Source organism: Pongo pygmaeus, chromosome 9 (genome assembly GCF_028885625.2).
Source record: "Pongo pygmaeus isolate AG05252 chromosome 9, NHGRI_mPonPyg2-v2.0_pri, whole genome shotgun sequence".
Classification (NCBI taxonomy): Eukaryota; Metazoa; Chordata; class Mammalia; order Primates; family Hominidae; genus Pongo; species Pongo pygmaeus.
Window position 1 is genome coordinate 30,850,175 of NC_072382.2, and position 25,753 is coordinate 30,875,927.

Here is a 25,753-nt window from a genome sequence, read left to right on the forward strand (position 1 = left end):
CAGGAAGGTGGGCTCCAGGAGACCGCAGCAACATGGCGCCCAGCTCAGAGTGGGGCTGCAGAAGACTGTTTTCCTTCAGTGTCATTGAAACTCTGGCTCATTCCAGCTCCTGGGAGGAATGAGTGAGGAAGGGAGGGAGGAGGGAGAAGAACCAGCAGGCAGCAGGCTGGGGCCAGCACCCTCCGATCTGTGGTGGCTGTGGTTAAGCTGGTGTCTCCAGAAAAACATGAGCAGGGTGGTGAAAACTGCCAGCTGGCCCTGGCTCTTGCTGTGGTAGAGAGGCCCAGGAAGGGCAGGAACCTCACTGGAGGACGCTCCTTTCTTTGAAGCTCAACTACTACAACTCCATTAAAGCGAGAAGAGGGGGCATCAGGTTCCCAATTTGAGTAATCCATTTCCGCCTCTGCATCTCTCTGTGGGTGCTGGCTCCCCTGGCCCTGAAGTACCGTTGCTGCCATCATCTAACATTTTTTGAGTGCCTACTATATGCCAGGCACCATTCCTGAGGACAGAACAATGAATAAAACATTTCTGCATTTTGAGCGTTTATATTTCAGACAATAACTGGGTTTATTATTATTATTATTATTATTATTATTGGAAGCCTTATCATACAGCTATTTCTACAAAGACTGGTCTGAGAGCTATTTTGTATTATATTATAGAGATATTTGTACTGAACCCATCTAGACTGCAGTGTCACTGAGAGAAGGAACAGATCTGATTCATCTCCAGATTTCCCGAAGTGCCCGGTACAGAGCCTGACATTCACTGATGCTAGGTTTACAGCCATCAAAAAAAGGCCCCAACAGGATTTGTTCCCAAATCCAAGAGCCCCTTTCCTTGCCATGTGGTGGTACCTACAGAAATGGAGTGGGAGACAGCAACTCGATAACATCTGGCCATGCATACAAGTTGGCCTGACATTTCCAGTTGGTTTCAAAGGGAAATCCATCACAGGAGGTTTCTCTACTCAACCAGAGGGAGGGTGTAACAAAGCACAGTGTCTGGTGTCAGATACAGAAAGATTAATGTCCTAGGCACACCAAAATGATCAAAGCCACTGATCAAAGATGTGGATCAGACAAGCACCACCACAAAGGCACAGTATCGGTCCTTGGGGAGGAATCATCAAGGGGGAGAAGGTTACTGCAGCCTCCAGAGGCCAGGAACGTGAGTGCTTAAGATGCACGGATTTACACTGACCCGCACAGGAAGCAAAAGGCTGTGCTCAGTTAAACAGTGCTAGTATCAGTGCTCAGTTAAACAGTGCTCAGTTAAACAGTGCTGGTATCATGATCACCGGGCCTCTTGACAACCTGAGAGCTGCACTCCTTACCCAGCGTGTACGTGGGGCCTGAGAAGCTACGGTCCCCGCTGATGTCGAGGAAAGGAGAAACCACTTGCTTCACCAGCTCCTCCAGTTGCAAATAACTCTCACTTGGGCCTGTGGGCTCGTGAACACTCTGGAAAATGAACAGCCAAGATACACAAAGGTCAGTGTTCATTGCCATGACCAGCAGGTTCCCACTCAACAAATCCTGATTGTCCTCCTCTAATGTACAAGGCTGTGTTGCTGGCAGGCAGCATCCTTGCAATTAGGATGAAGGAAACTGAGGCCTGAAGCCTTAGTCACTTGCCATGAGTCACTGCAATTAGAACTGTGCATGGTTAGTACCACAGCAGCCTCTCCCATTGGGCCACCAATGCAGTGTGGGTGTCCCACCTCCAAGGCTGAGATCTGGCTGGTCTCAAAGACAATAATCCTACCCATACTGTCATCGTGACTGGTTCATAAACAGCACAGAGACATTTAACATATATTAATGCACGGAGGTCTCCTGACAATGCAAAGAGGAAGGTGCTCTTATTATCCCCCTTCTATGGATGAAGAACTAAAGACCCAGAGAGCTTAAATACCTTCAGCAGAAAAACACAGCCAGTAAATGGCAAAACCTGAACTGGAACCCTGGCTATCTGGCTCTGATCCCCTCTTCTGCCACTTGCTAACAGGCTAGAAAAGAAGAGAGGAAAGAATATGGAAAAGTTCAGGGCTGTAAGAGAAAGGGATAATTCTTTTTCAGCCAGGAATAGTTTTAGCACCAAGATGAAGAGCCAATTAAAAACCCCGGCATGACAGGAGTCCTCAAAGCTAAGCCCCGAGTAAAGAATGGTCAAAACCAGAAAGGAGCCAGTAACCAATGTTTTCTAGAAAACTGGCAGACTCCTGGGGAGTTCAGCTTCTTGCTGGAAAGGACTCAAACATGCTGTCATGTTGAGGGGCTGCAAAGAAGCAAAGACCACCTGGCAGGAGAGGGGACTGGCCAGGAAAGAAACAAATCTCCGTGGGGCTGTGCCCAGCCCAAGGGGTTAACATGCAAATTCTCGAAATGGAGTAGACTCTAAATCACTTTCACTTTCAAAGTAGACTCCACTCCAGTGCGGTGTTTCAGGGATTGAAGGGGAAGCTGTTCAGGTAATGAGGCAGGAAGGGCTGACTCCTGCATGTTGGCAATCCCAGGGGGAGATGTAAGCTGCCAAGGAAACAGGCTCTTCCTTGGCCCCTTTTTGGTACCATTACATAGAGGTGGGTGCGGCCAGGGGCTGGGGGAGAGAGGACACAGCTTCAGGCAATACAAGGAGGCTGAGAACGGGGCTATGGTGCAGATTTGGAGGTAGAAACAGGGCCAGAAGAGATGCAGAGAAAATGAGTGGCTTCTCTCCCAAACCTTCCACACATGCTAAACAGGGAGGGACCACAGAAAAAGGAGAAGTGGCAAAAGGTGGGAAGAAAATGGATAATGAACACGTGATTTGGAGCTGGATGGTTTTCTCTCAGAAAAGTTGTTGCTGAGAACTTGGCTTGTGCACAGCTCTCTAGGAAGGTGCTGTCCTCAGCCCTTGGCTTGGCTGCCAAACAGCTATGGAATTTGTGTGGTCCAGCGTAAAATGAAAATGCAGGGCCTCGTGTTAAAAAATCATTAAGAATGTCAAATGGTGATGGGAGAAAATAAAACCAAGCTCAGGGTCCTCTGAACACAGGCTGCACACCCTGCCTGGCTGGGGCCCCTGAGAATGCACCATTCTTACGGTGGTCTCAGGACCTGTCTGCATCAGCTGGGAGGAAACAGATCTTCACACTGGTCAATATCTCTGATTCTGCCTCTCACTGGGGCAGTTTGAAGGCAGAGCACATGGCCCACTGTAGGAGTATTTGTACGTGTTGGGAAGGGTAGAGTTGGGTCAGGGACATTGTGGAAGAGCGACAGAAAAGACGGAGCTGAAGGCCTAAGAAAGAGCTCTTTTCTCTGTAGTAGGGTCAGGTAGTTTTGAAAAATATCAGCCCCAGGTCTCCTGGCACTGTGGAAAGTACAGGTCTAGGAAGAGAATGGACAATTCTAAGTACCGAGGCCCAAATTTCCTGTAGCAGATATGGCCCCAGAGCAGTGCCACCTGGAAGTTCCATTCAGATCCAGAGGCCATCGCCCTTGCTGCTCAAGATGGACTTGGGCCGGGGAAAGATCCGGGTTCTTCATAGTCACACCCCCAGCCCCAGGCTCTAGAGCTCCTGGCGAGGAAGAACATGGGCCAAAGGCACCATTCCCAGGAAGCCCTCAGGGGAAGTGATGCCAGATGCCCTGCAGGAGAGAGGGACGATCTTTAATGATCTGTAGGATGCCTGTGGGGCGTTTCCGAGTACCCTGGGAGACTGCAGAAGGGAGGCAGTAGTTGCCTAGAAAGGTTAAGTGGAGGTAGAAAGACAAGGGCTAAAGGATGGGGAGCAATCCAGCTCTCTTATAAATGAGTACAAGACCTTGAGAAAGGTCGCCACCTTCTCTGAACCTCCATCTCAGCTGTGAGATGGGAAAAATAATGGTATAGACACAGGAGGAACCATTTCCTTGCCTGACTTTCTGGAAATTCGCCACGATCCCAGAGCTTCTTTGACTGTACTTCCCTCTACCAAGAGAAGAAGCCCTACATGACGGTCACCAACATGGGTGTGACGTCAGGGACCCAGCATCAGTCCTGCTCAACCTTCTACTAGCTGGTGCTATATTCCCTGGACAGTGTTTAATTAATACCTATATGTGCCAAAGCCTATGCTGGGTGCTGAGGGCACAAGGGCAAGGAGAAAACACTGACCTGCCTTGATTAGACAGGGGCTTGAGGACCCCGGAAGACAAAGTGTTCTGAGCAGAAGGAATGGTGAGCACAAAGATCCCATGGCAGCCAGGAGAAGCCAAGAAGACCAGAGCAGTGGGGAAGTCAGGTTCCAGGCAGGGATGGAAGGGTGGGAGACGCTGAAGGCCAGGGTACAGACTTGGGCTGTTTTTCTAAGATTGATTGGAAACCACTGAAGAGTTTGAGGCCGTCCCATGGAGAGCAAATGGGGGCAGGAACCAGAGTGCATGAGGGTAGATTCTCCTGGGCAAGCAGTCTCACCTGTCTTTGGGGACTCAGGGGTATGATGACAGCTTTCTCATATGGTTGCAGGGCTACCTGGCATAGGGCCCGGAATGTTGGAATGTGATAGGCGTTTTTCATTATAGACACAGGCCCTCCTGTTCCAGCAGCAACAGGTGAGAGTCTTCACCTGCAGGACTGGATCAATTCTCCTTCCCACAAAACCAAACAAACCGCCACCGCCCAAAACACAAAGGAATCTCTTCTCAGCCCTAAACTATTATAAACTGAAATGGGAAGATGGGAGCCCAACTTTCCGAATGTTCCTATCAGAATCCCAAAGGGCTCATTTTCAAGACTCCTTATTCAGGAAGCATGCTCTAATTAAGGCTTCTCAGACCCGAGCCCCACATGCATTTTTCTATCCCCCTCCTTCTCCATCTCTTCCATAAAAATACTTGACCTGGCATTCTGGCCAATTACACCCACCCTCATCCTATTAGGCAACTCTTCCTCCTCTCTAATTACAGGAAAGGGGGAGAATGCCCAGAAGGATGGCCCAGCTTCAAGGACTGAAAGAGAACACCAGCTGGGGGATGTGGGGGAAGGATTGGGGCCCCAATGCCTGACATTCCATTGCTACTGTGAGGGCGGCAAGGGGTCACCACTAGCCTGATCAAGGATGAAGCCATCTTCCCTGAGGATGGGCTCAGAGCTAATGCTGCAGCATCTGAACTTGTTACAGAGGTGAAGAGGCATAGTAGTCACCTCTTGCGGGTGTCCCTAGCCAAAAACCCTACTCATCGAGAATTGTGTGCCCCCACCCATAGGAATGAGTTTGCCAAGGCCATGTTTATACTGCTTGATCTTATTCAAGGGTCATGGCTGATTGGGCAAAGAGGAATCATCTAGCCCAAGCTGGACCAATTAAATTATTTCCTCTGGGGAGGAAGCACGGTGTGCATAATTCCAAATCTTACTGCCTCTTCCTAGCTGAGGGACCTCAGGCAAGCACACAACTTACTAGGTTTCATTTTCCTCACCTCTAAAATGGGAATAACAACAATGCCTACTTCATACGGTGATTGTCTGGATTATCTGATTAAGGAAACAACACACTTAACGTCCTTGGCCTGTGCCTGGCACATAGCCAAGGACCAATAAGTGTTAGCTCAAATTCCTAGTATTGATTTAGAATTGGGATTGAGTGACACTAGGCAGCCACTGGGCAGTCTCTTACTGGAAACACATCAGCTCTGAGGTGTCACATTCGATCAGGTACAAACCAAACATAGAACATAAGCTTGCAGGGAGAAAAAGACCAAGTCCAGGAAAGATAGGACAAGATGAAGACAGACAAAGTAGCTCAGATACAAGTAGAGACTAGGAAGTAGAGAAAGGATGGTGGCTTCATGGCCTGAGACAGCCTCATTCCTGGTTGTAATCCCTCCTGAAGTCCATCTGCCCTGGGAGCTTTTCAGGGAGTTACTCATCTGCTTAAGCTAGGCCAAAAGTGTATTCTTTGCTATGACTTGCAACCTGTGGCTCCCTGGCATCACTGGAGAGGGGAAAAGGGCATCTACTTCCTGAATGAAAGACTATGCTTCCCTCACTCCCCAGTGTGGTCCTGGCACCAAGCACAGCACCAGGACCTAACAGGTGCTCAGTGAATGCACCTCAAGTGAACAAATGAATGAATGAATGAACACGGGCCAACAAACTAAATAGTAGTAAGCCAAGCTAAGGTGCTCTGGTCACTAGGTTCCTTCCCCCTCATCTCAGAAAGGCAATCTCTTCCCTCGCTCCCTCCCTCCACCGTGGGGCAAGTCTCCAGCACAGCCTCACCTGCAGGATGAGCAACATCTGGACAATGGACGAGGGCAGCTTGGACTGGGCCAGCAGCAGCAGGTCACCCAGCTTCACCTTCAGCAAGACTAGGTCTCGGAAGCCCAGCAGGGAGATCTGGCGGATAGTCAGCTCCTGGCCCTAGAGAGGACAGAGGAGAGAGGGCCGGGAGGTGAGAGCTTACTGAATCTGCCACTGACCATGTGGGGTTCAAGACAACACATGTTTATATAGCACCAAAGATGGGATGAGGCGTCTGCAAGGGCCAGTGTGTCTTTCAAAGAACCAAAGACTTGGCTCCTCTGGAATAAAAATGCTGTTAAGATAAGGCACGACTCCACCTGCCTACCTAAATGACCCAAAGACAATACAAGGCACATATAATCAGGGCCACACTATTATAAGTGCTATGAGTGGCCAGGAAGGAGAGAAAGAGAAAGATGGGAGAAACAAAGAGAAGATCAATACTACCTCCCTACATTCAAGGCCGTTTTCTCAACTTCATCTGTAATGTATCCGAACATCTATCATACAAATAAAGAAGGAAAACACAGGACCTCTTAGATTGTTATATAAATACTGGTAATTTAGGAAGGAAAATAAATAGGAAAGTAGGAGGAAAGGGATTTGTTCAATTGTGGGGATGGGGTAGGGAGCAGAAGGTGAAAATAATAACTATAAATAAGCTAACATGTATTAAATTCTATGTGCTAGGCATGATTCTACATAGTTTAGATGTCAACAACATGTGTAATCCCCACAACCACCCTTTGAGATAGGTACCATTATAAAACCCATTTCACAGATGCAACACCCAAAAACCCAGAGAGTTACTATAATTCAACCAAAGTACAGCTGTGTTTCAAACCCAAACTTTTTGATTTTAGAGCTGCTCAAGTTTCCCAAGACCAAAAGAGAAAGGAAGGTGCACTTTTCAGTCTCCTTTGCACAATACATACAATGTGCACTAAAAATCGGTTGTTCTTGGTAGAGCCAAACCCATTTCACAGATGAAACATCTGAAAACCCAGAGACTTACTATAATACACCCAAAGTAGAGGTTGGTTTCAAACCCAAACTTCTTGATTTTAGAGCTCAAGTTTTTTAAGAACAAAAGAGAAAAGAGGGTGCATTTTTCAGACTCTCCTTTGCACACATACATACAAATGCACACTAAAAGTTGGTTGTTCCTGGTAGAACCAAAGACATCAGTAGGGTACCCTCCCAAGCTGACCAAGGTTTAAGGATGTTTTATATTTCCTGCCACTCTGTAGTTTTATAGAAACATGGTCAAGAGTGGTTTTGCTATCTCTATATCCCCTGACCCCCCACATCCAACAGATACACACAATCACCACCCATACCTTTAAATAACATAAAAAATTATAAATAGAGCTCACATTATGTTGGGTGCTTTAAATAAGTTATCTTATAATGAGAGACATTGATTGGGTTTTATTCCTTCAATATCTTTTAAAAGTTGGCCAGCTGGTACTACCTCTGTTGGATGGATTGATGGACAGAGATGCTGAGGCAACAGGAGAGAGCCAGCATTAGGCAGCATTATTCTGGCCAGGTCCTGGCTCTTCGTCCTGTGTGATGCTGGAAGCAGAGGGGACATAAATAACTTTTTGTTCACAACCTTCTAGGGAAGTGAACAATAGAACTGTCTGATTTAATCTATAGAATGTGGGAAGAGAGAAAAAGGAAGACTGGGGCAGGCAACCTTCTAGAAACTAGAACGGCAATTCTGGTGGGAAGGAAAGACTGCAAAGCAAAAGGAAACAATTCTAGGACCTCCTGCTCCAACAACTGCCAAATCACTTTCCAGAACTGATTATCTAGGAATTCCCTAGAAGGTCATCAAGGCATCCCGAAGGACTCTTCATTCCCCCGAACTGCACTCCAAATAGACGATTATTTTGCCTTATTGTTTTTGGTTTTGTATTTATATTATAAAACATTTAAAGGCAAAGATTAAAACAGATCAGAAAAAGGGCTTAAGGTAAAGTTACAAGTCCTCTTCGTCTAATCTCTTATTCTCACTCCACACTGGTAACTGCTCCTTGAGGTTTTTATTTATATTCTGGATTTCTCCAGAAAGTTCCTATATCCACAAAATCACATATAAAACCTTTAAACCCACACAGAGATTATACCCCTCCTACTGTTCTGCAGCTTGCTTTTGTTTCACTTTGTATATTTTGGACATCTTTTCATACCAGCACATATTGACCTCCCTCACTTGTAAGGCTGCGTAATATTCTACCACTATATGAACACACTCTGTGTAACCAACCATCTCCGGACCAAGATGCTTTCATTTGCACACATGTGTGTGTGTTTCAAACATATTTATCCATGCCACGTTGGGCATATTTTATCAGCAGATCCAGATTATTCTCCTGCAAAGGAAAATTACTCAATCCAAATATGCCTTTAAAAAGTCTTAAAAAAAAATACTGCCATGTTGCTCTCCAAAAAGATTGCATCCATTTGTACTCCCAGCAACAGTGTATAAGAGAGCCTACTGTCTTACACCAACTGGGGGGATGATTTCCTAAGTAGGATGACTAGGAAAATACAGGTCATAACCCCACTTAGGCAACTCTCAGGAGCTGTGCCCACACTTCCATAACAGTGCCAGTATATGGTAGACACTCAACAGTCACCCATTGTCAACTCATCTGCTCAGCCCATGACATGGGAAAAACTCGTCCAAATAACTGGATTATCTGCTGTGACTCCAACACATTTTATTGTGCAGAGAATAATAATGATAATGATGTTGATGATGATGGCAACAATTCTTAAGCCCTTACTGTATGTCATATGCAAAATTAAGTGCTTTTCATGTGTTATCTCACTTACTCTTCTTAACACTCCTGTGAAGCAAGTTTTATCATTTTCTAGAAGAAAACCAAGGCTCAGAGAGGCAAAGTTATCTTCCCAAGAATATCAAGATGATAAGTGGCAGACTGACGATGTGAACCCAGGTCAGTGACATGGTTTGGTTATTCGTCCCCTCCAAATCTCATGTTGAAATGTTTTCTCCAGTGTTATAGGTGGCACCTAGTAGGAGGTGTTTGGGTCACGAGAGTGGATCCCTCATGAATGGCTTAAGTGCCCTCCCCTTGGTGATAAGTGAGTTCTCAATTAATTCACATGAGAGCTAATTGTTTAAAAGAGCCTGGTGCCTCTTCCCCCATTTCTTGCTTCCTTCTCTCATCATGTGATACACTGGCTCCCCATCACCTTCTGCCACGGTTATAAGCTTCCTGAAGCCTCACCAGGAGCAGATGCTGGTACTGTGTTTCATATACAGCCTGCAGGACTGTAAGCCAAATAATAAACCTTGTTTTTTTAAATAAATAAATAAATAAATAAATTACCCAGTCTCAGGTATTCCATTATAGCAATGCAAAATAAACTAATACAGAAAATTGGTGCTAAGGAGTAGAATGTTGCTATGAAGATACCTGAAGGTGTGGAAGCAGCTCTGGAATGAGCAGAGGTTGGAAGAGTTTGGAGGGCTCAGGGCTCAAAAGATGACAAAAAGACAAGGAAAGGTTTGGTCCTTCTTTGAGACTAGTTAAATGGTTATAACTAAAATACTGATAGAAATATGGACAGCAAAGGCCAGGCTGAGGTGGTCTCAAATGGAAATGAGGACGTTATTGGGAACTGGAATAAAGATCACCCTTTTTATGCCTTAGCAAATAACTTATCTGTATTGTGTCCGTGCCCTGGGGATTTGTGGGAGGTTGAACTTAAGAGTGATGACTTAGAGTATCTGGTAAAATAAATTTCTAGGGCAGGCGCGGTAGCTCACACTTGTAATCCCAGCACTTTGGAAGGCCAAGGCGGGTGGATCACAAGGTCAGGAGTTTGAGACCAGCCTAGCCAATATGGTGAAACCCTATCTCTACTAAAAATACAAAAATTAGCCAGGCATGGTGGCGGGCACCTGTAATCCCAGCTACTTGGGAGGCTGAGGCAGGAGAATAGCTTGAACCCAGGAGGTGGAGGTTGTAGTGAGCTGAGATTGTGCCACTTCACCCTAGCCTGGGCGACAGAGCAAGACTCTGTCTCAAAAAAAAAAAAAAAAAAAAAAAAAAAAAAAAAATTCTAAGCAGCAAAGCATTCAAGATGTGGCATGGCTGCTTCTAACAGCCTAAGATCAGGAATAGGCGTAAAGGAATGACTTAAAGTTGGAACTTATAATTAAAAGGAAAACAGAGCATAAAAATTTGGAAAATTTGCAGCCTGGCCATGCAGTGAAGAAGGAAAAGGCATTTGCAGGAGAGAAATAGAAGACAGCTGTGGAACAATCACTTCCTAGAGAGATTTGCATGACTAAAACGGAAAGAGGTGCTGATAGCCAAGACCACAGTTTAAAAAAGGCCTTGAAGTCATTTCAGAAACCTCTGGGACAGTCCCTCCCATTACAGGCCCAGAAGCCTAAAAGGAAATAATGGTTTTGGAGGCCGCACTCAGGGGATGCCCAGTGCTACCTCAGGATACTGCTGCCCACATCCCAGTTTCTCTGGCTCCAGCAGTGGCTCAAAGTGCCCCAGGTACCATTCCAGCTGTTACTCTGGAGGGAGCAAGCTATAAGCCTTGGTAGCTTCCACATAGTGCTAAGTCTACGGGTGCACAGAGTGCAAGAGAGAAGGAGGCTTTGCAGCTTCCACCTAGATTTCAGAAGATGTGTGGAAAAGCCTGGGTGCCCAAGAAGAAGCCTACCTCAGGGGTGGAGCCCCCACAGAGATTCTACCAGGGCAGTGCCAAGGGGATAGGTGGGGTCGGAGCCCCTGACACTTCCTAGTGGAGCTGTGGGAAGGGGGTTCCTGCCCTCTAGACCCAAGAAGGGTAGAGCCACCAGCTTGCACCCTGAGCCTGGAAAAACCACAGGCACTCAACTCCAATCTGTGAGAGCAGACCCAGAGGCTGGCACCCTTCAAAGCCACAGGGGCAGAGCTGCCCAGGGCCTTGGGAACCCATCCTTTGCATCAGTGTGCCCTGGATATGGAACATGGGGTCAAATACTATTTTGGAGCTTTAAGATTTAATGTCTGCTCTGCTGTGTTTCAGACTCAAGTGGGGCCTGCTGTCCCTTTCTTTTGGCCAAATTCTCCCTTTCGGAATGGGAATGTGTACCCAATGCCTGTGCCACCATTGTATCTTATAAGTAAATAACTTATTCTTGATTTTACAAGCTCATAGGTGCAAGGAACTTGCCTTGAGTCTCAGATGAGACTTTGAACTTTTGATTGAGTTGATGCTGGAATAAGTTAAGACTTTAGGGGACTATTGGGCAGGAATGATTGTATTTTGCGATGTGAGAAGGACATGAGATTTGGAGTACTAGGGGTAGAAAATATGGCTTAGATATTTGTCCCCTCCAAAGCTCGTGTTGAAATATGATCTCCAATGTTGGAGGTGGGGCCTAGTAGAAGGCAGAGTCATGGGGATAGATCCCTCATGAATGGCTTGGTGCCCTCCCCTTGGTAATGAGTGAGCTCTCACTCTTTAGTGAGTTTTCATTCCATTAGTTCTCACTCTATTAGTATGAGAGAGCTAATTGTTTTAAAAAGTCTGCCACCTCCTCCCTATCTCTTGCTTCCTGTTGCCGTGTGATACACTGGCTCCCCTGTTGCCTTCCGCCATGAGTGAAGGCTTGCTGCGGCCTCACCCGGGGCAGATGCTGGCAACTACACTTCTTGTTCAGCCTACAGAACCATGAGCCAAACAAGCCTCTTTTCTTTATAAATTACCCAGTCTCGGGTATTCCTTTATAGCAACACAAACAGACTAACACAGTCAGTCATGAGCTAACTCTGCAGCTCATGCTTTGAACCACTTTGTTCCTCTTTGGCGCTGCTCCCCCTCCCTCATTTCTTCCCCAGATTATTCTGTTGCCATCACTTCTTCCTATGAAATACCTGTAGTCATTTGGGTCTAGACTGGGCATGGGTAGTTATAGCACTCACCTGGAGAACATGACGGATTTTGCCTTTGGGACTTCTAAGCCCATGGTTAAACATTACACTCTCAGAAGAAAAGGCCTGGATTTATAAGTGACCAGCAGGGCATACTGAATCAGTACCTAGTACCTCCTGTGTTTAAAGGTGAGTTTAACCGGGCCAAGGACAGCAACATGCCACCACCATTTATGTTAGAACTGGCTCCAATATCCCAATCTCTCAATATCTAAATTCCTCCCCAGCATGGCTAGAGGGGGAAGCTTTATCTTGAGAACTCCTCGCTGGTTCCCAACCCATAAAGGCCTTTTCTATATGCAGAATCTGGCCTTTGATGCAAGCAGAAAATACTTTTAAGGGAGGGTATGGGGTACCCAGTTTATACCAACCTGCCACATAAACAAGTTAATCATTGCTTTCTTAGATGATCATTTGGGGCCATTCACCAGAGCACTGGCTTGTTACCAGGCCTTAGTCATCTCTTAGGCCCACAATGAATCAGAGAAGGAATTCATACTAATCCAGAATTCACTTTTCTGTTCTTGTTTCAGGCTTGATGGGGAAAACATAACAAAACCAAGCCTGTCTCCTCACAACCTACATACTCTAAAAAAAATAACAGTGCATATCCCTGTTACCCAAATGCCATCCAGTTTCTCTAGGCTAAGCACAAAGAAAAAGTAAAGCCTAAGAGCATACAGTCCTATAAAACTATAAATATGTGAACCTGGATCAGCTGAGAACAAAAAGGAGGAAGGCACAGTTTGCCTTTTTCTGGGTATGCTATATACCTTTGATGACCATTTGCTACAGATCTTCGCCACGTCCCTGGAATATTCCCTGTACACAATCTGAATTTGGACATGCCCATCTCACCCAAACCCAATTCAGCTAATTGAATAAAGCAGGGTTAGCACATGCAAATGGCCTCAGGAGTTGACAGGAAAAGGGAAGCCAGCAAGGTGGGGGCCATGGCAAACTCGAGAAGAGAAGCAGCATTCAAGTCAGTCACTGGGGACTGAGGAGGTGAACAAGGGCAATATTAATTGTTGCCAGATCTTACCATCTTTCAAGAGAACCAAAACAGAGCTATCCTTAGACCCACATGTCTGGGCTCCTGCCTGGCTCTGAGCTTTTAAAACCCCCCTCCCCCACCTTTGCCTTCTTGACTATACTGGGGCTATGCCCACCCAGATCCTGCATTCTCCATTCTAGAACCATCTGGACACCTGCACCCTGGAATTCCCTATACAAATGGCCTGAAGAGAGACCCAGGGCCCCTCGAAATGGTGGTACCATGTTGCTGTCCTGGGTCTGGTTCAGTTTGCCTTTAAACACAGGAGGCGCCAAGTACTGATTCAACATGTCTCTTTGTCCACCTACAAATCCAGGTCTTTTCTGCACACCCCTTCTAGTAGGGTTGCCGGATAAAACACAGGATGCCCAGTTAAATTTGAAGAGTTTTTCAGTATATGTCCCAAATATTGCATTATTTGCTTATATATGCAATTCAACTATAACTCAACATCCTGTATTATTTATTTATTTCGAGACAGGGTTTTGCTCTGTCACCCAGGTTATAGTGCAGTGGTGCAATCTCAGCTCACTGCAGTTTTGATCGTCTGGGCTCAAGTGATCCTCCTACTTCAGCCTCCCTAGTACCTAAGACTACAGACACAAGCCACCATGCCTGGCTAATTTTTTTTAATAGAGATGGGTTGTCATCATGTTGCCCAGCCTGGTCTCAAACTCCTGGGCTCAAGTGATCCACCCGCCTCAGCCTCCCAAAGTGCTGTGCCCGGCCAACATCCTGTATTTTTATTTGCTTAATCTGGCAACCTTATCCCCATGCCTATCTTCCTGAGAGAAGACTCACTGATGGCTGATGAGTGACTACTGTAAGGAAGGGGAAGGTTTCTGCAGGCTACAGGACAGAGGCTTCTATCTGTACTATCTTACCGGAAATGTTACACGGTGGGTCTAACATGGAAAATGGAATCTATAAGCATAACCTCCCAGGTTTTAAATATTTGACAAATGTTTTCAGCAATCCAAAATTCCTTTAAAACACTGTTCAGACCAAACAATCTACGTGGCATAAGGTCATTCTACCCATTGCTTAATCGCTGTGTTCCTCTGCATACGACACCCACACTTCAACAATACCTAATTACATACGAAGCCTCAAGCCCAGTGGGAGGAGAGAAGAGTGAGTACACTGCAGCTTAAGTGAGAGAGACATGTATTTTGGAGAGGAACATCTATAGGTCAACCTCCCTTAGCGGTGGTTTCGACCTGGCAGTGATCATCGTGGTATTACCTCTACAGAGACAAGGGGACGAGGATATCAACACAAATCGTAGAAGGAGTGGATGTCACAGAATAAGAATACTAGAGGTGTCATTCATATTTTATTCTAAATTCCTCGTTTTGTAGGAGATACAATGGAGCTATGCTTGGGCAGAAGATAAATGATTCTGCCCAAACCCACACTCTTGAATCTAAGCCTACAGATTCCTTGTCCAGCCTTCTTCCTACTAAATCACGTAGGATCCCTTACAGAGGAACACGGAATGTTACTCCTTTTTCATGATTTGAATGCGACAGCAAACTTGCTTTAAAACTGTGCTTCACACACACAAAAAAAAAGGCGGGGGGAGGGGTGGGAGAGAAGAAAGATAGAGGCAGGGGAGAACGAAAGAAAAGAAACAAGAAATCTCCCTTCCCCCATCTTCTCTACTTCTGAAAACTAAGAAAAACAAACCACTCCAAGAATATAAAGACATACTCAAAACCAAGAGGGTAACAAGAGCCTACAAATTGCTAGTTATGCAGGCACTCTTCTTCACTTGAAGTTAGGTACTAAATATAGAACCAGAGAGCCCTTAAACAATCTCTAAACTCCTTAAGCAATGCAAGTGCCCAATCTCCAAGCTTTCTCCCATTTACCAGGAGCCCCCAGGCCGCAAGGGCCAGGAGAGAAGACAGATAGCTGAGGATGGCAGGAAGTGTTCCCCAACGAGACTAACCTGAACTGGATAAAATATTGCCTGCAGGGTAGGGAGAGTCTCAGTGAAGAAGTGGTCCCAGACTTCAGCCAGAACCTCAATGCGATTTTCACCTACAAGAGGGCGAGAAGATGGGAAGGGAGGAAGAAAGAAAAGAATTCATCATTACTTGTAGGAGAGGCCAGCAGACAGTTTCACATAAAATGTCAAGCTGCACATGCTAAAAGACTTGCAGCCAGGAGCTATTAAAGCCCAGAGAGCAGAGGTGTGGTGCTACAGGAGCTTAATTCCAGGCTAAGACCAACAGAAATTCTCAGGGCAGAAATATATTCCATCTCACAAGGGTGCATGTATTGATCCTAACTCTCTGGTCTTACTAATAAGTAATCTAAACTTACTAGTCTTCACTAGTAAGACTGTGAATGGGAGGTGCAGCATTAGGTGTGGGGAGGAAAGAGAGTGCATTACTTATGTTTGATCTACAAGGTTTTACTATAGCAAATGTACGACTGGGTGGGAAAACTCAACTGAAAATATGCAAATATGCCTTTCCATCCTCCAATCCAGAAAAGGGAGCTGACATCTTAAAATCACATAGTAATTGTTATTACATGAATGGTTACAACATTATCCAGCACTATGCTAGTTTACTTACCTATAAGATATCTCATGACTAGACTCTAATACCCCCGCTTTACAGGCTCAGAGAGGCCAACTAACTGCCCCAAAGTCACACAGCTCAAAGGCAAAGCTGTGATTCCAGAACCCATGCTCTTGGCCAATCTTATCCAGGAAGATCATGTGCACAGCTATATACTGTTTTGTTTTCTTACTCATTAAGATACAGGCTTTATTCTGGGTTTCAGCTGTCAATGGAGAGAGGCAGAAAGAGAACTTGGAAACTGTTTCCTCCACCCACTTCTTTACGGTAACTGGGAAGGCAGCATTCTCTGAAAAGGCCATCTGCAAAACACAGCACCTGCCTCCTGATGCTGTCCCTACTCACCCCGAGGATCAGGAAGCCTAAGCTATGGCCAAGTGTCCCTGCTACCCCAGGCTGGAGAGCACACAGGTCACCCAATGCCATCGGAAGACTGTGTGAGGAACTCTGCACCTCCAGGAAAGACGGGCCCTGGCAGAGAGGAGCCTGCACAGCAGTTGCTGTTTAATGACCTAGATATCAGAGCTGATATTGGTCACTGCCTCTGCTCATCCGAGGCAGAGAAACTGGGTCAGCCAAGATTAGACACTGAGAGACGCGTTTGGCAAGACACTGCCAGTTCCACTGAATAAATCTTGAAAGATTCATTTGGTGCCTCCCATCTATTAATTTAATGGGCAATAAAAGCAGTGGCTGGGGAGAGAGAATAGAACAAGGGCATGACTAGTAGCCAGCAGGTCCAAAGATGTGCAGATTTTGAAAGGTCACGGTGAAATTCACAGGGGGAAAATGCAAATCCAGGGCACCCTCAACTTTCCTGTGCAAACCACTGATCACACTTTATTGGAACGGCTTATTCACTTCTTCTCTGTCTCATCACTGGAACGGGAGTGGGAATGGAGCCCCATCTGTCTTTCTCATCATAGTGCTTAGCATGGTGCAGCCACTTCAATAAATCAATCTTTTAAAATCTTTGCATGAATGGATGGAAAATGCCAAGTGTATAGATTTTTGCAGATACTGGGGCTGGTGAGTGGAAGGAGGCTACCATTTAACCCAAATATGCGACAGTGTAGAACAGGACTTAATGGTTAGCATGAACATTTTCCTTTGCTCCTAGGATAAAGAAAACATCAATAATATGATCTACACAGCCCAGGAGAATCCGCCTCCTCCTTCTGGGTCTTGATCCTCTCCTTCTGTATTCCTGTCAGCCTTTGGGCTCTAATCATCCCTCTTTCAGTCACCCTTCTCTGTCATGCCACAGGGCCTTTGCATGTGCTAGCCCTTCTGCCTTGACTGCTCTTTCTCTCCCTTCTTTACCTAATCTACTTCTGTTTATCTTTCTAGTTGCAGCTTGAACATCACTTCTAGGGGAAAGTCTCTCCCCATTGGTCAAACTACCCCGCTGCAGATTGTATTCTTAGTACTTGTCCTAGGTACAGTTTTATACTTGGTGATGATTTGATTCATGTGTGAGCTCCATGAGGGCCTGTAATGCTGTGATGGTTTTTCTGACTCCTGACTCCCCAGCACCTAGCAAAGTACTGGCTCATAGTAGATAATCAAATAAACATTTGATTGAAGCAGTCACCATCCTCTTTCAAATATAGGCTATGCTGTTTCACTGCAGGGAGGAGGAGGGGGAAGTCTAAAAGGACCCTCTCACATACTGAGTCACCCTGGTTCCTAGAACCAAGGTGAACTCCAGCACCTGGATAATTTACCCCAAAGGGCAAAAGGTTACTCCAGCTTCTTTGTTGATGTCCCTTATCTTAAGCCTTCTACAACCAAGACAAGCAGAGGCCCTCTTGATCTGAAGGAGGGGAAGAAGAGAGAACCTTGCAGGTCAGCACTGGTGCCTACTTACTCCCCCTTTCAATGTCAAGACAGGATGCTTATTGGCACACAAGGTAATTCTGCAACCCAGCAGCAGTAAGTCGCCTCCCGAGAACCCAGGTCTAATTGCTGGCTGCAAACTTCAGAGAGTAATGGAGGTTTTGGAAAGTGTTCAGAGAAGAACATCAGACAGACACAGACACAGCAACAGGGTAGCCCTGGGGGAGAAAGAATTAAAGAATACAGGTACCTTCCCTTCCAGAAGCAGCCCATAAGTCAAGGACTTAGCTCCCTGCAAAAATGAAGGGGGTTGGATGGATGGTTCTAGATGACTGTCCTATAAATCTGCCCTCTAATGTAACGCAGCAGTTTAGGTCACCAGAAGTACATAGGTAAGTATAAGAAACTTCCTAAGACTCAAGGTCACTAAGGCTCTAGAAAAGATGAAGTTAACATGGCGTCTTCTGCCCACAAAACAGCAACAAGTGGATATGAACAGCCACCTGTCTTTTCTGCAGCAGTAAAGAAGGGGTGTGTATATATAGACATGTAAGTAACTAAGCAGAGATGTCAACACAGAGGAGTTTGTTCAGTGACTGGACAGATCATATTAATTGTTTTCAAACTTTGCTTTATAGCAAGAGAATCCTTTTATCCAAACACAATTTTTCTTGGCGTTCTAATACATAAAATTAAAAAGTAGAGATGCCCGGTTGAAGATGGCAGAGTCCCTTAAAGGTTCCCCACATGCCCATTCACTGTACAGAAAAGGCCCCAACACCCAGAACTCTAGGACTAGAAGAGACTCAGAGAATACCCCAGGCCTGATGCTCTCAGGCCACGCCAGGGCAGGGGCACAGAGTCTTGGATGAACTTTGTTCATCCCGTCTAGCCCCATTTCTGAGTTTTCACTCTGAGTGTACCTATGATGAGGGTTACTTGGGTGAGAGACATTCAACTTCCCCTTTTAAGGGCATTTGAACCTCTGGTTTTATTCAGTATCTTTTTCATAGAGCTGTTTTTCCACATTTCCAGGAGCCTGTAATAACTCCCCAGATAACATACATACAATTAATATGGCCAGGGATAATGTTTCTTTTCCCTCCCTTTACCACACAGTTGTCTTTCACATTTTTGTACTAGCCTGACTCCAAAATGCAAAAGAGGGCCGGGCACAGTGGCTCATGCCTGCAATCCCAGCACTTTGGGAGGCCAAGGCAGTGGATCATTTGAGGTCAGGAGTCAAGACCAGCCTGGCCAACATGATGAAACGCCTACTAAAAATACAAAAATTAGCTGGGCATGGTGGCACGTGCCTGTAATCTCAGCTATTCAAGAGGCTGAGGCATGAGAATCACTTGAACCTGGGAGGTGGAGGCTGCAGTGAGCCGAAATCATGCCACTGTACTCCAGCCTGGGCCACAGAAGTGAGACTCTGTCTCAAAAAAAAAAAAAAAAAGCAAAAGAGCCACTAAATTCTTGGTCAAAGCAAGTCACCTAAGAATAAGCCCCTTCCTTTGACACATGAGAGGATAAAGCTAATGTAGCATACACATACAATGGAATATTAGCCTTAAAATAAGAAGGAAATCCTGTCACATGCTACAACATGAATTTGAGGACCTTATGCTGAATGAAACTAAGCCAGTCTCAAAAGGACAAACACCGTATGATTCCACTTATAAGACGCCTAGAGTAGTCAAAGCATGGAAACAAAAAATAAGATGGTGGCTGTCGGGGGCTGAGGAAAAGGGGCAATGTTGGGAGTTGTTCAATGGACATGGAGTTTCCATTTTGCAAGATAAAGTTCTAGAGATCTGTTACACAACAATGTGAATATAATTAGCACTACTGAACTGTAAAGTACTGAAATTATAAAGAGGGTATATTTTATATTGTGTGGGGTTTTGTTTAACCACAATTTAAAATTTTTTTTCTAAAGGTCTTGGGTTATTTGGTATTTATAAAGTTGAAAAAAAAAATGTCATCGATGTATTCAAGGGAAGAATGGCTACAGGTTCAGCCAACTCTCAAATGTGCAAAGGTTAATTTCTAACCTCTATTCTTCCCAAGGCTTGGTAAGCATTTACTGTTTGCCAGACCTTGGAACTTTCCAGCGTCAGTTTCTCATTTTCCTTCCTACTTTGTCTTTCTAGGAGCCCCTTTCCTGGACACACTAGTGTCTTTCCCAGGGAATGGGAAGAAACAAAAGGATGATGACATGACACCTAATAAGTCTGGATCTGGAAGTAAGTTTGATCTACGGCCCATTAGGCTGGAGCAGAAAAAAAAGAAAGGGTCCAGTATGTTCGCCTGCTGTGTGCCAGATATGGTGTTATGCCACTCATGTGCCTTATGTTCCCTACAACCCCTCACCCCAATTTACCACTTCAAAAATGATAAAAGCTGAGACTTGGAGAAACTGGCAACTAACCAAAAGTCACCCAAGAAGGAGGTGGCAAGCTAAGATCAAGCCCCACTTTGGTGGGAGCTAAGAGTAGCCCTTGGTAGAGTCATGGGGTTGGCTAATTCTTGCCTTTGGAACCTGTTTCCATCTCCATTCAGTTCCTTTCTTTCCTGTCAGTTGGACTTTAAACTCTAAGATCAGGAAATTTCCCTTTATCTATCAATACCCTATTGAGTGAGTGCCTGCTTAGCCTAATGTCCCGCAAATGGACAGGACTCCTCTCTTCTATGACTCCCCAGAAATATTACAAAGGCCTGTAGGAAATAGCTCGGGACAGACCAGAGGAAATAGCATGGAGGATTCACAGTATAATTTATACCTTCAAAGGAGACCACCAGCCTGCATCCCATTAAAAAAAAAAAAAAAAAAAAAAAACCCTGAACAAGGTCTCCAAAGAAACCACTCCATCCCACTACATTTTTCTAAAACACAGTTCTGACTTGCACTGCTGTGAGCAGCTAACTCAAATGAAAGTGCTGCCGCCTAGGTAGGGAGGAAACGGACAGGGTGAATCACTCGCTTGGAGCCTGCCCCTTCTGGACAGAAGCATCTCAGCTGTCCAGACATCAAAGGCTGAGTCACAGAGGCCCCAGTCTACCAGGGCTGTCTTGTACTTGCCTTCACACAGCTTGATCTTCTCCTCCACAAAGAACAGTCCTTTTGCAAGAAGCTGGTTCTGCCAAAAGAGAACAAAGAACATAAGAGTTTGGGCAACTCCAGAGTGTGAGTGACGAACCCTCTTCCACTTCCAGTGGGCAAGGGCGCAGAGTTCTAGGCACTTGTGTTCTAGCCGTGCCTCTGAGTTTAAGAAGCCTTTTTCTTCCTCTTGGAAGGCCAAGGCTTCAGGAGAAGGCAGTAAGACTTCCCATAGCAAAAGAGCGAATGAGATAAGAGGCAAACCCAACCGCCACCCTCATCCCTCAGACCAGGGAAGAGGCATGACACAAGCTTGGATGAATTCGCTATTGTTGACACCCAGTGTCCTAGAGGCCCTTAGTGATCTAAACTCACAAAAGGGAGCATTGAGGCAATGGGAAACTATGCAGAAATAACATTTTTTTTTTAAAAAAAAAAAAGATAAATTTAGGGCCTCTCACACTAGCATGAAAGAGACTGCGTGCAAAATCTTAAGCAGCAGTGAATATGCATCTGTCAACGAATGTGTGCATGGGAAATTGTGGAAAGAGAAAGTGAAGCCCTCTTGCAACTGCAACTAACAATTGTTGAGCGTCCTGTCTACATCATAAGCTTTATATCCTTCATCTCATTTAATTCAGTCCTATCAAGTTGGTGCTACTGTCCTCACTTTACTGATGGTTAGTGAAGAGACTCCTCAAGGGAGACAGACCTGATCTTCCTGGGTCTGTAAGCCATGTTCTTTCCACTCCACTTCGCTGCCTTCCAGCAAGTCTTCCCACCCAGACCCCTTTCTTCCCTTGAAAGGCTATAGCTGGCCCCCTAAGACTTCTGCAAGTCACAGAAGCTCAGAGATCAATGACGGGCTGGTGTTTTTACACTCATGTCACATTATTAGATTACCTAGGCCTATGATTATGGGAGAGGCAGCTGCAAAGGTGATATGTATCTTACCAAAGGACCTAATGCATTCTTTAGCCTTCTCCTTTATAAAACCCTAGATACTACTGCAATGATAAAAGAAGTATACGGAGCAGATTGGAAAGAACTTGGGTATCAGTTCAAGTTCCAGCTCAGCTACATTCTAGCTGTGCGATTTTGTATTTAATTTCCCTGAGTCCCAAGCTCCTCATTTGTAAAATGGCATAATACTAGCAGTACCATAACATTCTTCATTATAATCATTATAAACACATTAATCATTATAAACACATACACACAGTATTTTATGTCCTTAGTAATCAGCACCGGTGGTAGCAACAGTAATAGCTGCTATCTCAGCCCAACTTCTTCAAAAAAGGAGTGGGAGGGCCGAGAGTCAGTAGTGAATGGGCCTTTATAAAATGTACTAATAGAACATTTTATCAAAGGTACTATCCCATTTCTGCGATGGATACATATTAACCAAATTCATACTCCTATTAAAATTTACAAAATACGACCTAATTTGAAAAAGTAACTGGTCATCATGTAGTTCTTTATTTTGAGATAGAGTCTTAATCTGTCACCCAGGCTGGAGTGCAGTAGTGGGATCTTGGCTCACTGCAACCTCCGTCTCCCAGGTTCACGCAATTCTCCCACCTCAGCCTCCTGTGTAGATGGGATTACAGGCACCAGCCACCATGCCCAGCTAATTTTTGTACTTTTTTGGTAGAGACAGGGTTTCACCATGTTGGCCAGGCTGGTCTCGAACTTTTGACCTCAAGTGATCTGCCCACCTCGGCTTCCCAAAGTGTTGGGATTACAGGTGTGAGACACCACACCCAGCTACCATGTAGTTTCAAGATGGCAGATAGAATACCAAATCAAAGTTACAGTGACAACATATAGGAATACACCAACTTTGTTAAAGAAAAAAAAAGCAATTCCTTCACAAAGAATTGTGAAACACACAGGCAATAAAGACAAAGCCCTAACCTGTTCTTTAGCTTCCAGCCAAGTTCATGAATCCCAGCTGGGTCATGGCAAGACTTTCTGGGTCAGAAAGCAAGAAAATACCCCAGCACCAAATCGACATCTTGTGACAGCTGAGCTGGACATGAGTGGTCTGTGGAAGTGTGTTCAGATGGCAACCACTCCACCTGAATGCTTCTGAGCACAAATCTCAATTGTGCCCTGCAGTCTCCGCCGGGTTGGTCCCTTTCACCTAGTCCAGGTGAGGTTCTCAGAATGTCCCCTTAGCAATCTGTGCACAGGCTCCTGAATGCCATTCTTCTCAGCACCTCTAGTGTCAACACTGATGTCCCAGGCTTCTATTAAAACAACTTTCCTAACCCTCCCTAATTTCACATTTCTGAGATGCTCCCATGGAGGTAATAGAGATCACCTCTGTGATTCAATTTTCATCATTTTGTTCTATCACTATAATTATCTACACGGGGGGAGGATAGGGGGAACTGAGGCACGGACAGAAATAAAAACCTAGTCCAGGTGATAGCATGAGTTAACAGAAATTAATTCAAACCATTCATTTGTTAGAATTTTAGGTCCTTAGGAGTGAGGACCATATCGTATTTTAGTTAGTACCCTTGGCTCCTGGTATAGTACCTAGAACATAGTAGGTACCTAATAAATATTTACTGAATATATATACTGACTATTTTAGTGATAAAGATTTTTTATTTTTAAGAAGCCAAGATAAAAGAATATTTTAAAGAAGAATAAGTGCTATAGGGTCCCTAAGTTTGTTGCCATTTTCTTCATTTGAATTAAAATCATTTGAAAATTACAGTGTCCATATCTTATGGAATAAACCTCAAAACATGGCCTGGATTTTCCTTTCTTCTCCTTTCTAGGTCTTCTCCCTTCAAGGAGACATTAGGAAAAAAAATCTTTTTTATTTATTTTCAAGGAAAAGTAATTATTCCTATATTATGGAGAAATGATAAAGAAAATACTCTTTTAAAATTTGTCACAATACACAGCATGGAAATTCTATAGCTTAGACCAAAATAAGAGAAACACAAACTTGAGGTTAGAAGGGGTCTTAAGAATCATCTAGACATTCTCGCCTCTCGCCAGTCCTATGGTGAAAATTAGTTGGTCACACACATTTTGATGATATTTAGTGGATCCATTTCCATTTTTCAGGAGGCTAAAGTACCTTTCAAAGGCATCTTGAAAATCCTTATATAACCCCCTGCCCCCAGGAGTCTGTAGATTTTGCTCTTATCTTATAGTTGTATAAACCGAGGCTAGAAGTAGGGTCTCCCTCTCCAAAATTCCAATAAAAGACATGAGAGTGAGGCTTAGTGTCTCTACTACTCATGTTTTATTCAGCACACACTATCAGAGTAAGGATCTTTTGAGTTAGCCAAGCCCCAGGACTCTCTTCACTGGGAAACCACTGCCATCCACCCAATGGAGCTGTGCCCATCCATTCATGCTCCAACAACCGAGCCACAGCTGCATCTTCCAGCTTTGCCAATGGGTCTCAAAACTGAACCCCAAATCTCCTCTCTAGAGAATTTGAGCCCCAAAGGGTCTTGCATTCTTAAGGGCCTTGTACTCCAAAGGCCTCCACTTGCAGTTGGGTGCTCTGCAGTTGATTCTTAGTATTTTTATCTTTGAATTTGTGTTTTATAAGTGAAGTCTGAAGGGATAACAGAATATGCACTGGGGTCTAAAGCCCCAGCTCACCCATGGCCCTGCCTCCTCACCACCTCCCCAGGAGGGATTTTCAGGCACCTACACCTCACCCCTGGTGCCTGGGCTCCACCACCAATGTCACCCTACTCCCAAGGTGCTGACAGAGTCATGTTGGTGGAGGCCTCCGCACCAGTACAGGGAGAGTCAGGACTGGGCATGCACCCTACAACATCGTGGGGAGAGGCATAGTGCCAGCCATCCTGCACTCCCTGGACTGGCAGTGCTGCAGTGCAATTGCTGCTGACTCAATGGGGATCTCTCACCCACCCTCCATCTAGGTATCAAGAGTGCCCAGTGCAGACGTGCAATCTCTTGGGGTTACCTGCCCACTATGAGCTGCAGTGGTAGGCCCGTGGGAAGGGGAGATTGGCATCCCCACACCAGTCTGGTTAGTAGAGTTGTTTTAGAAGAAGCCAGGGACACCAGTGTTGACATTAGAGGTGGTGAGAAGAATGGCATTCAGAAGTCCTTGCACAGAATGCTGAGTACCCACATGTTCCTTCTGCACTGGGCTCTGCAAATTATGAAGCTCACCCTGTCACTTCACCTAAAGATATGCCAACTTGACATCTGTGGGGCTTAAGCCTGCTCAAATGGGTTGAAGGCGGGGCGAAACCCAGCCTTGGCTCAGGCAGCCATCTTGCATTGTTTGTTCTTCCTAAGTGTCCAGTCTTCCTGGACCTCACCTCACAGTATTCCCATCCCCTGATGAATGCCTGACTCCAGAAGTTTCTGAGTGTTTGCTAGCTGCTGAGCTGTAGTGATGGAGCTGTATGATAACAGAGCTGGAGACGACCCAAGTTTCTCTTGTCCCACTCCTTGCCTGATGGCACCAACCCCACCACCTCCCCAGGCAAAAGACTAAGCCAACAACGGTTACTAAATAGTAACCACCCAGGAAGCAACTTGGGACTTGGAACTGGGCCCATTGTTACTTAATGCATCCTCTCCCCACCCCATAAATGAACTTGGACACAGTCAAGTCGCACTATAATGAAGTGGCAAAGGAGATGGAAGTGAAAAAGAAAAACAGCTGACATATCTAATTTTCCTAAGACATAGAAAAACGGGCTGCAAATAGAAAAATGAGGCTTAGCTAGGAAAAATGTAAACAAGATGTTTGGGGAAAGGCATCTAAAACCACCCAGTCCTCAGTGGACAGGAAAGACCCAGCTCCTCCTGGGTTATCACAGAGGGCGTGTTGGAAGGGTGGACAGAACAGAGCAAAGGGTGACCATGGGTGGTGTGGGGGCTACCA

General features: G+C 45.2%; 1 protein-coding gene across 9 annotated transcripts in view; it reads right to left on the bottom strand.

Moving 5' to 3' along the window:
• Positions 1-25,753, bottom strand: part of PRR5L (proline rich 5 like) — a 169,199-nt gene that overhangs the window by 12,549 nt on the left and 130,897 nt on the right. For 8 of the 9 annotated variants that reach the window (XM_054438692.2, XM_063670989.1, XM_063670986.1 and 5 more), the window contains 4 exons: positions 20,830-20,887; positions 15,266-15,357; positions 6,253-6,393; positions 1,340-1,466 (listed from right to left, as the gene is read on the bottom strand). In XM_054438692.2, coding sequence (XP_054294667.2) covers positions 1,340-1,466; positions 6,253-6,393; positions 15,266-15,357; positions 20,830-20,887 — 418 coding nt within the window. The remainder of the gene's footprint in view (positions 1-1,339; positions 1,467-6,252; positions 6,394-15,265; positions 15,358-20,829; positions 20,888-25,753) is intronic. The other variant, XM_054438694.2, reaches the window with a different exon arrangement.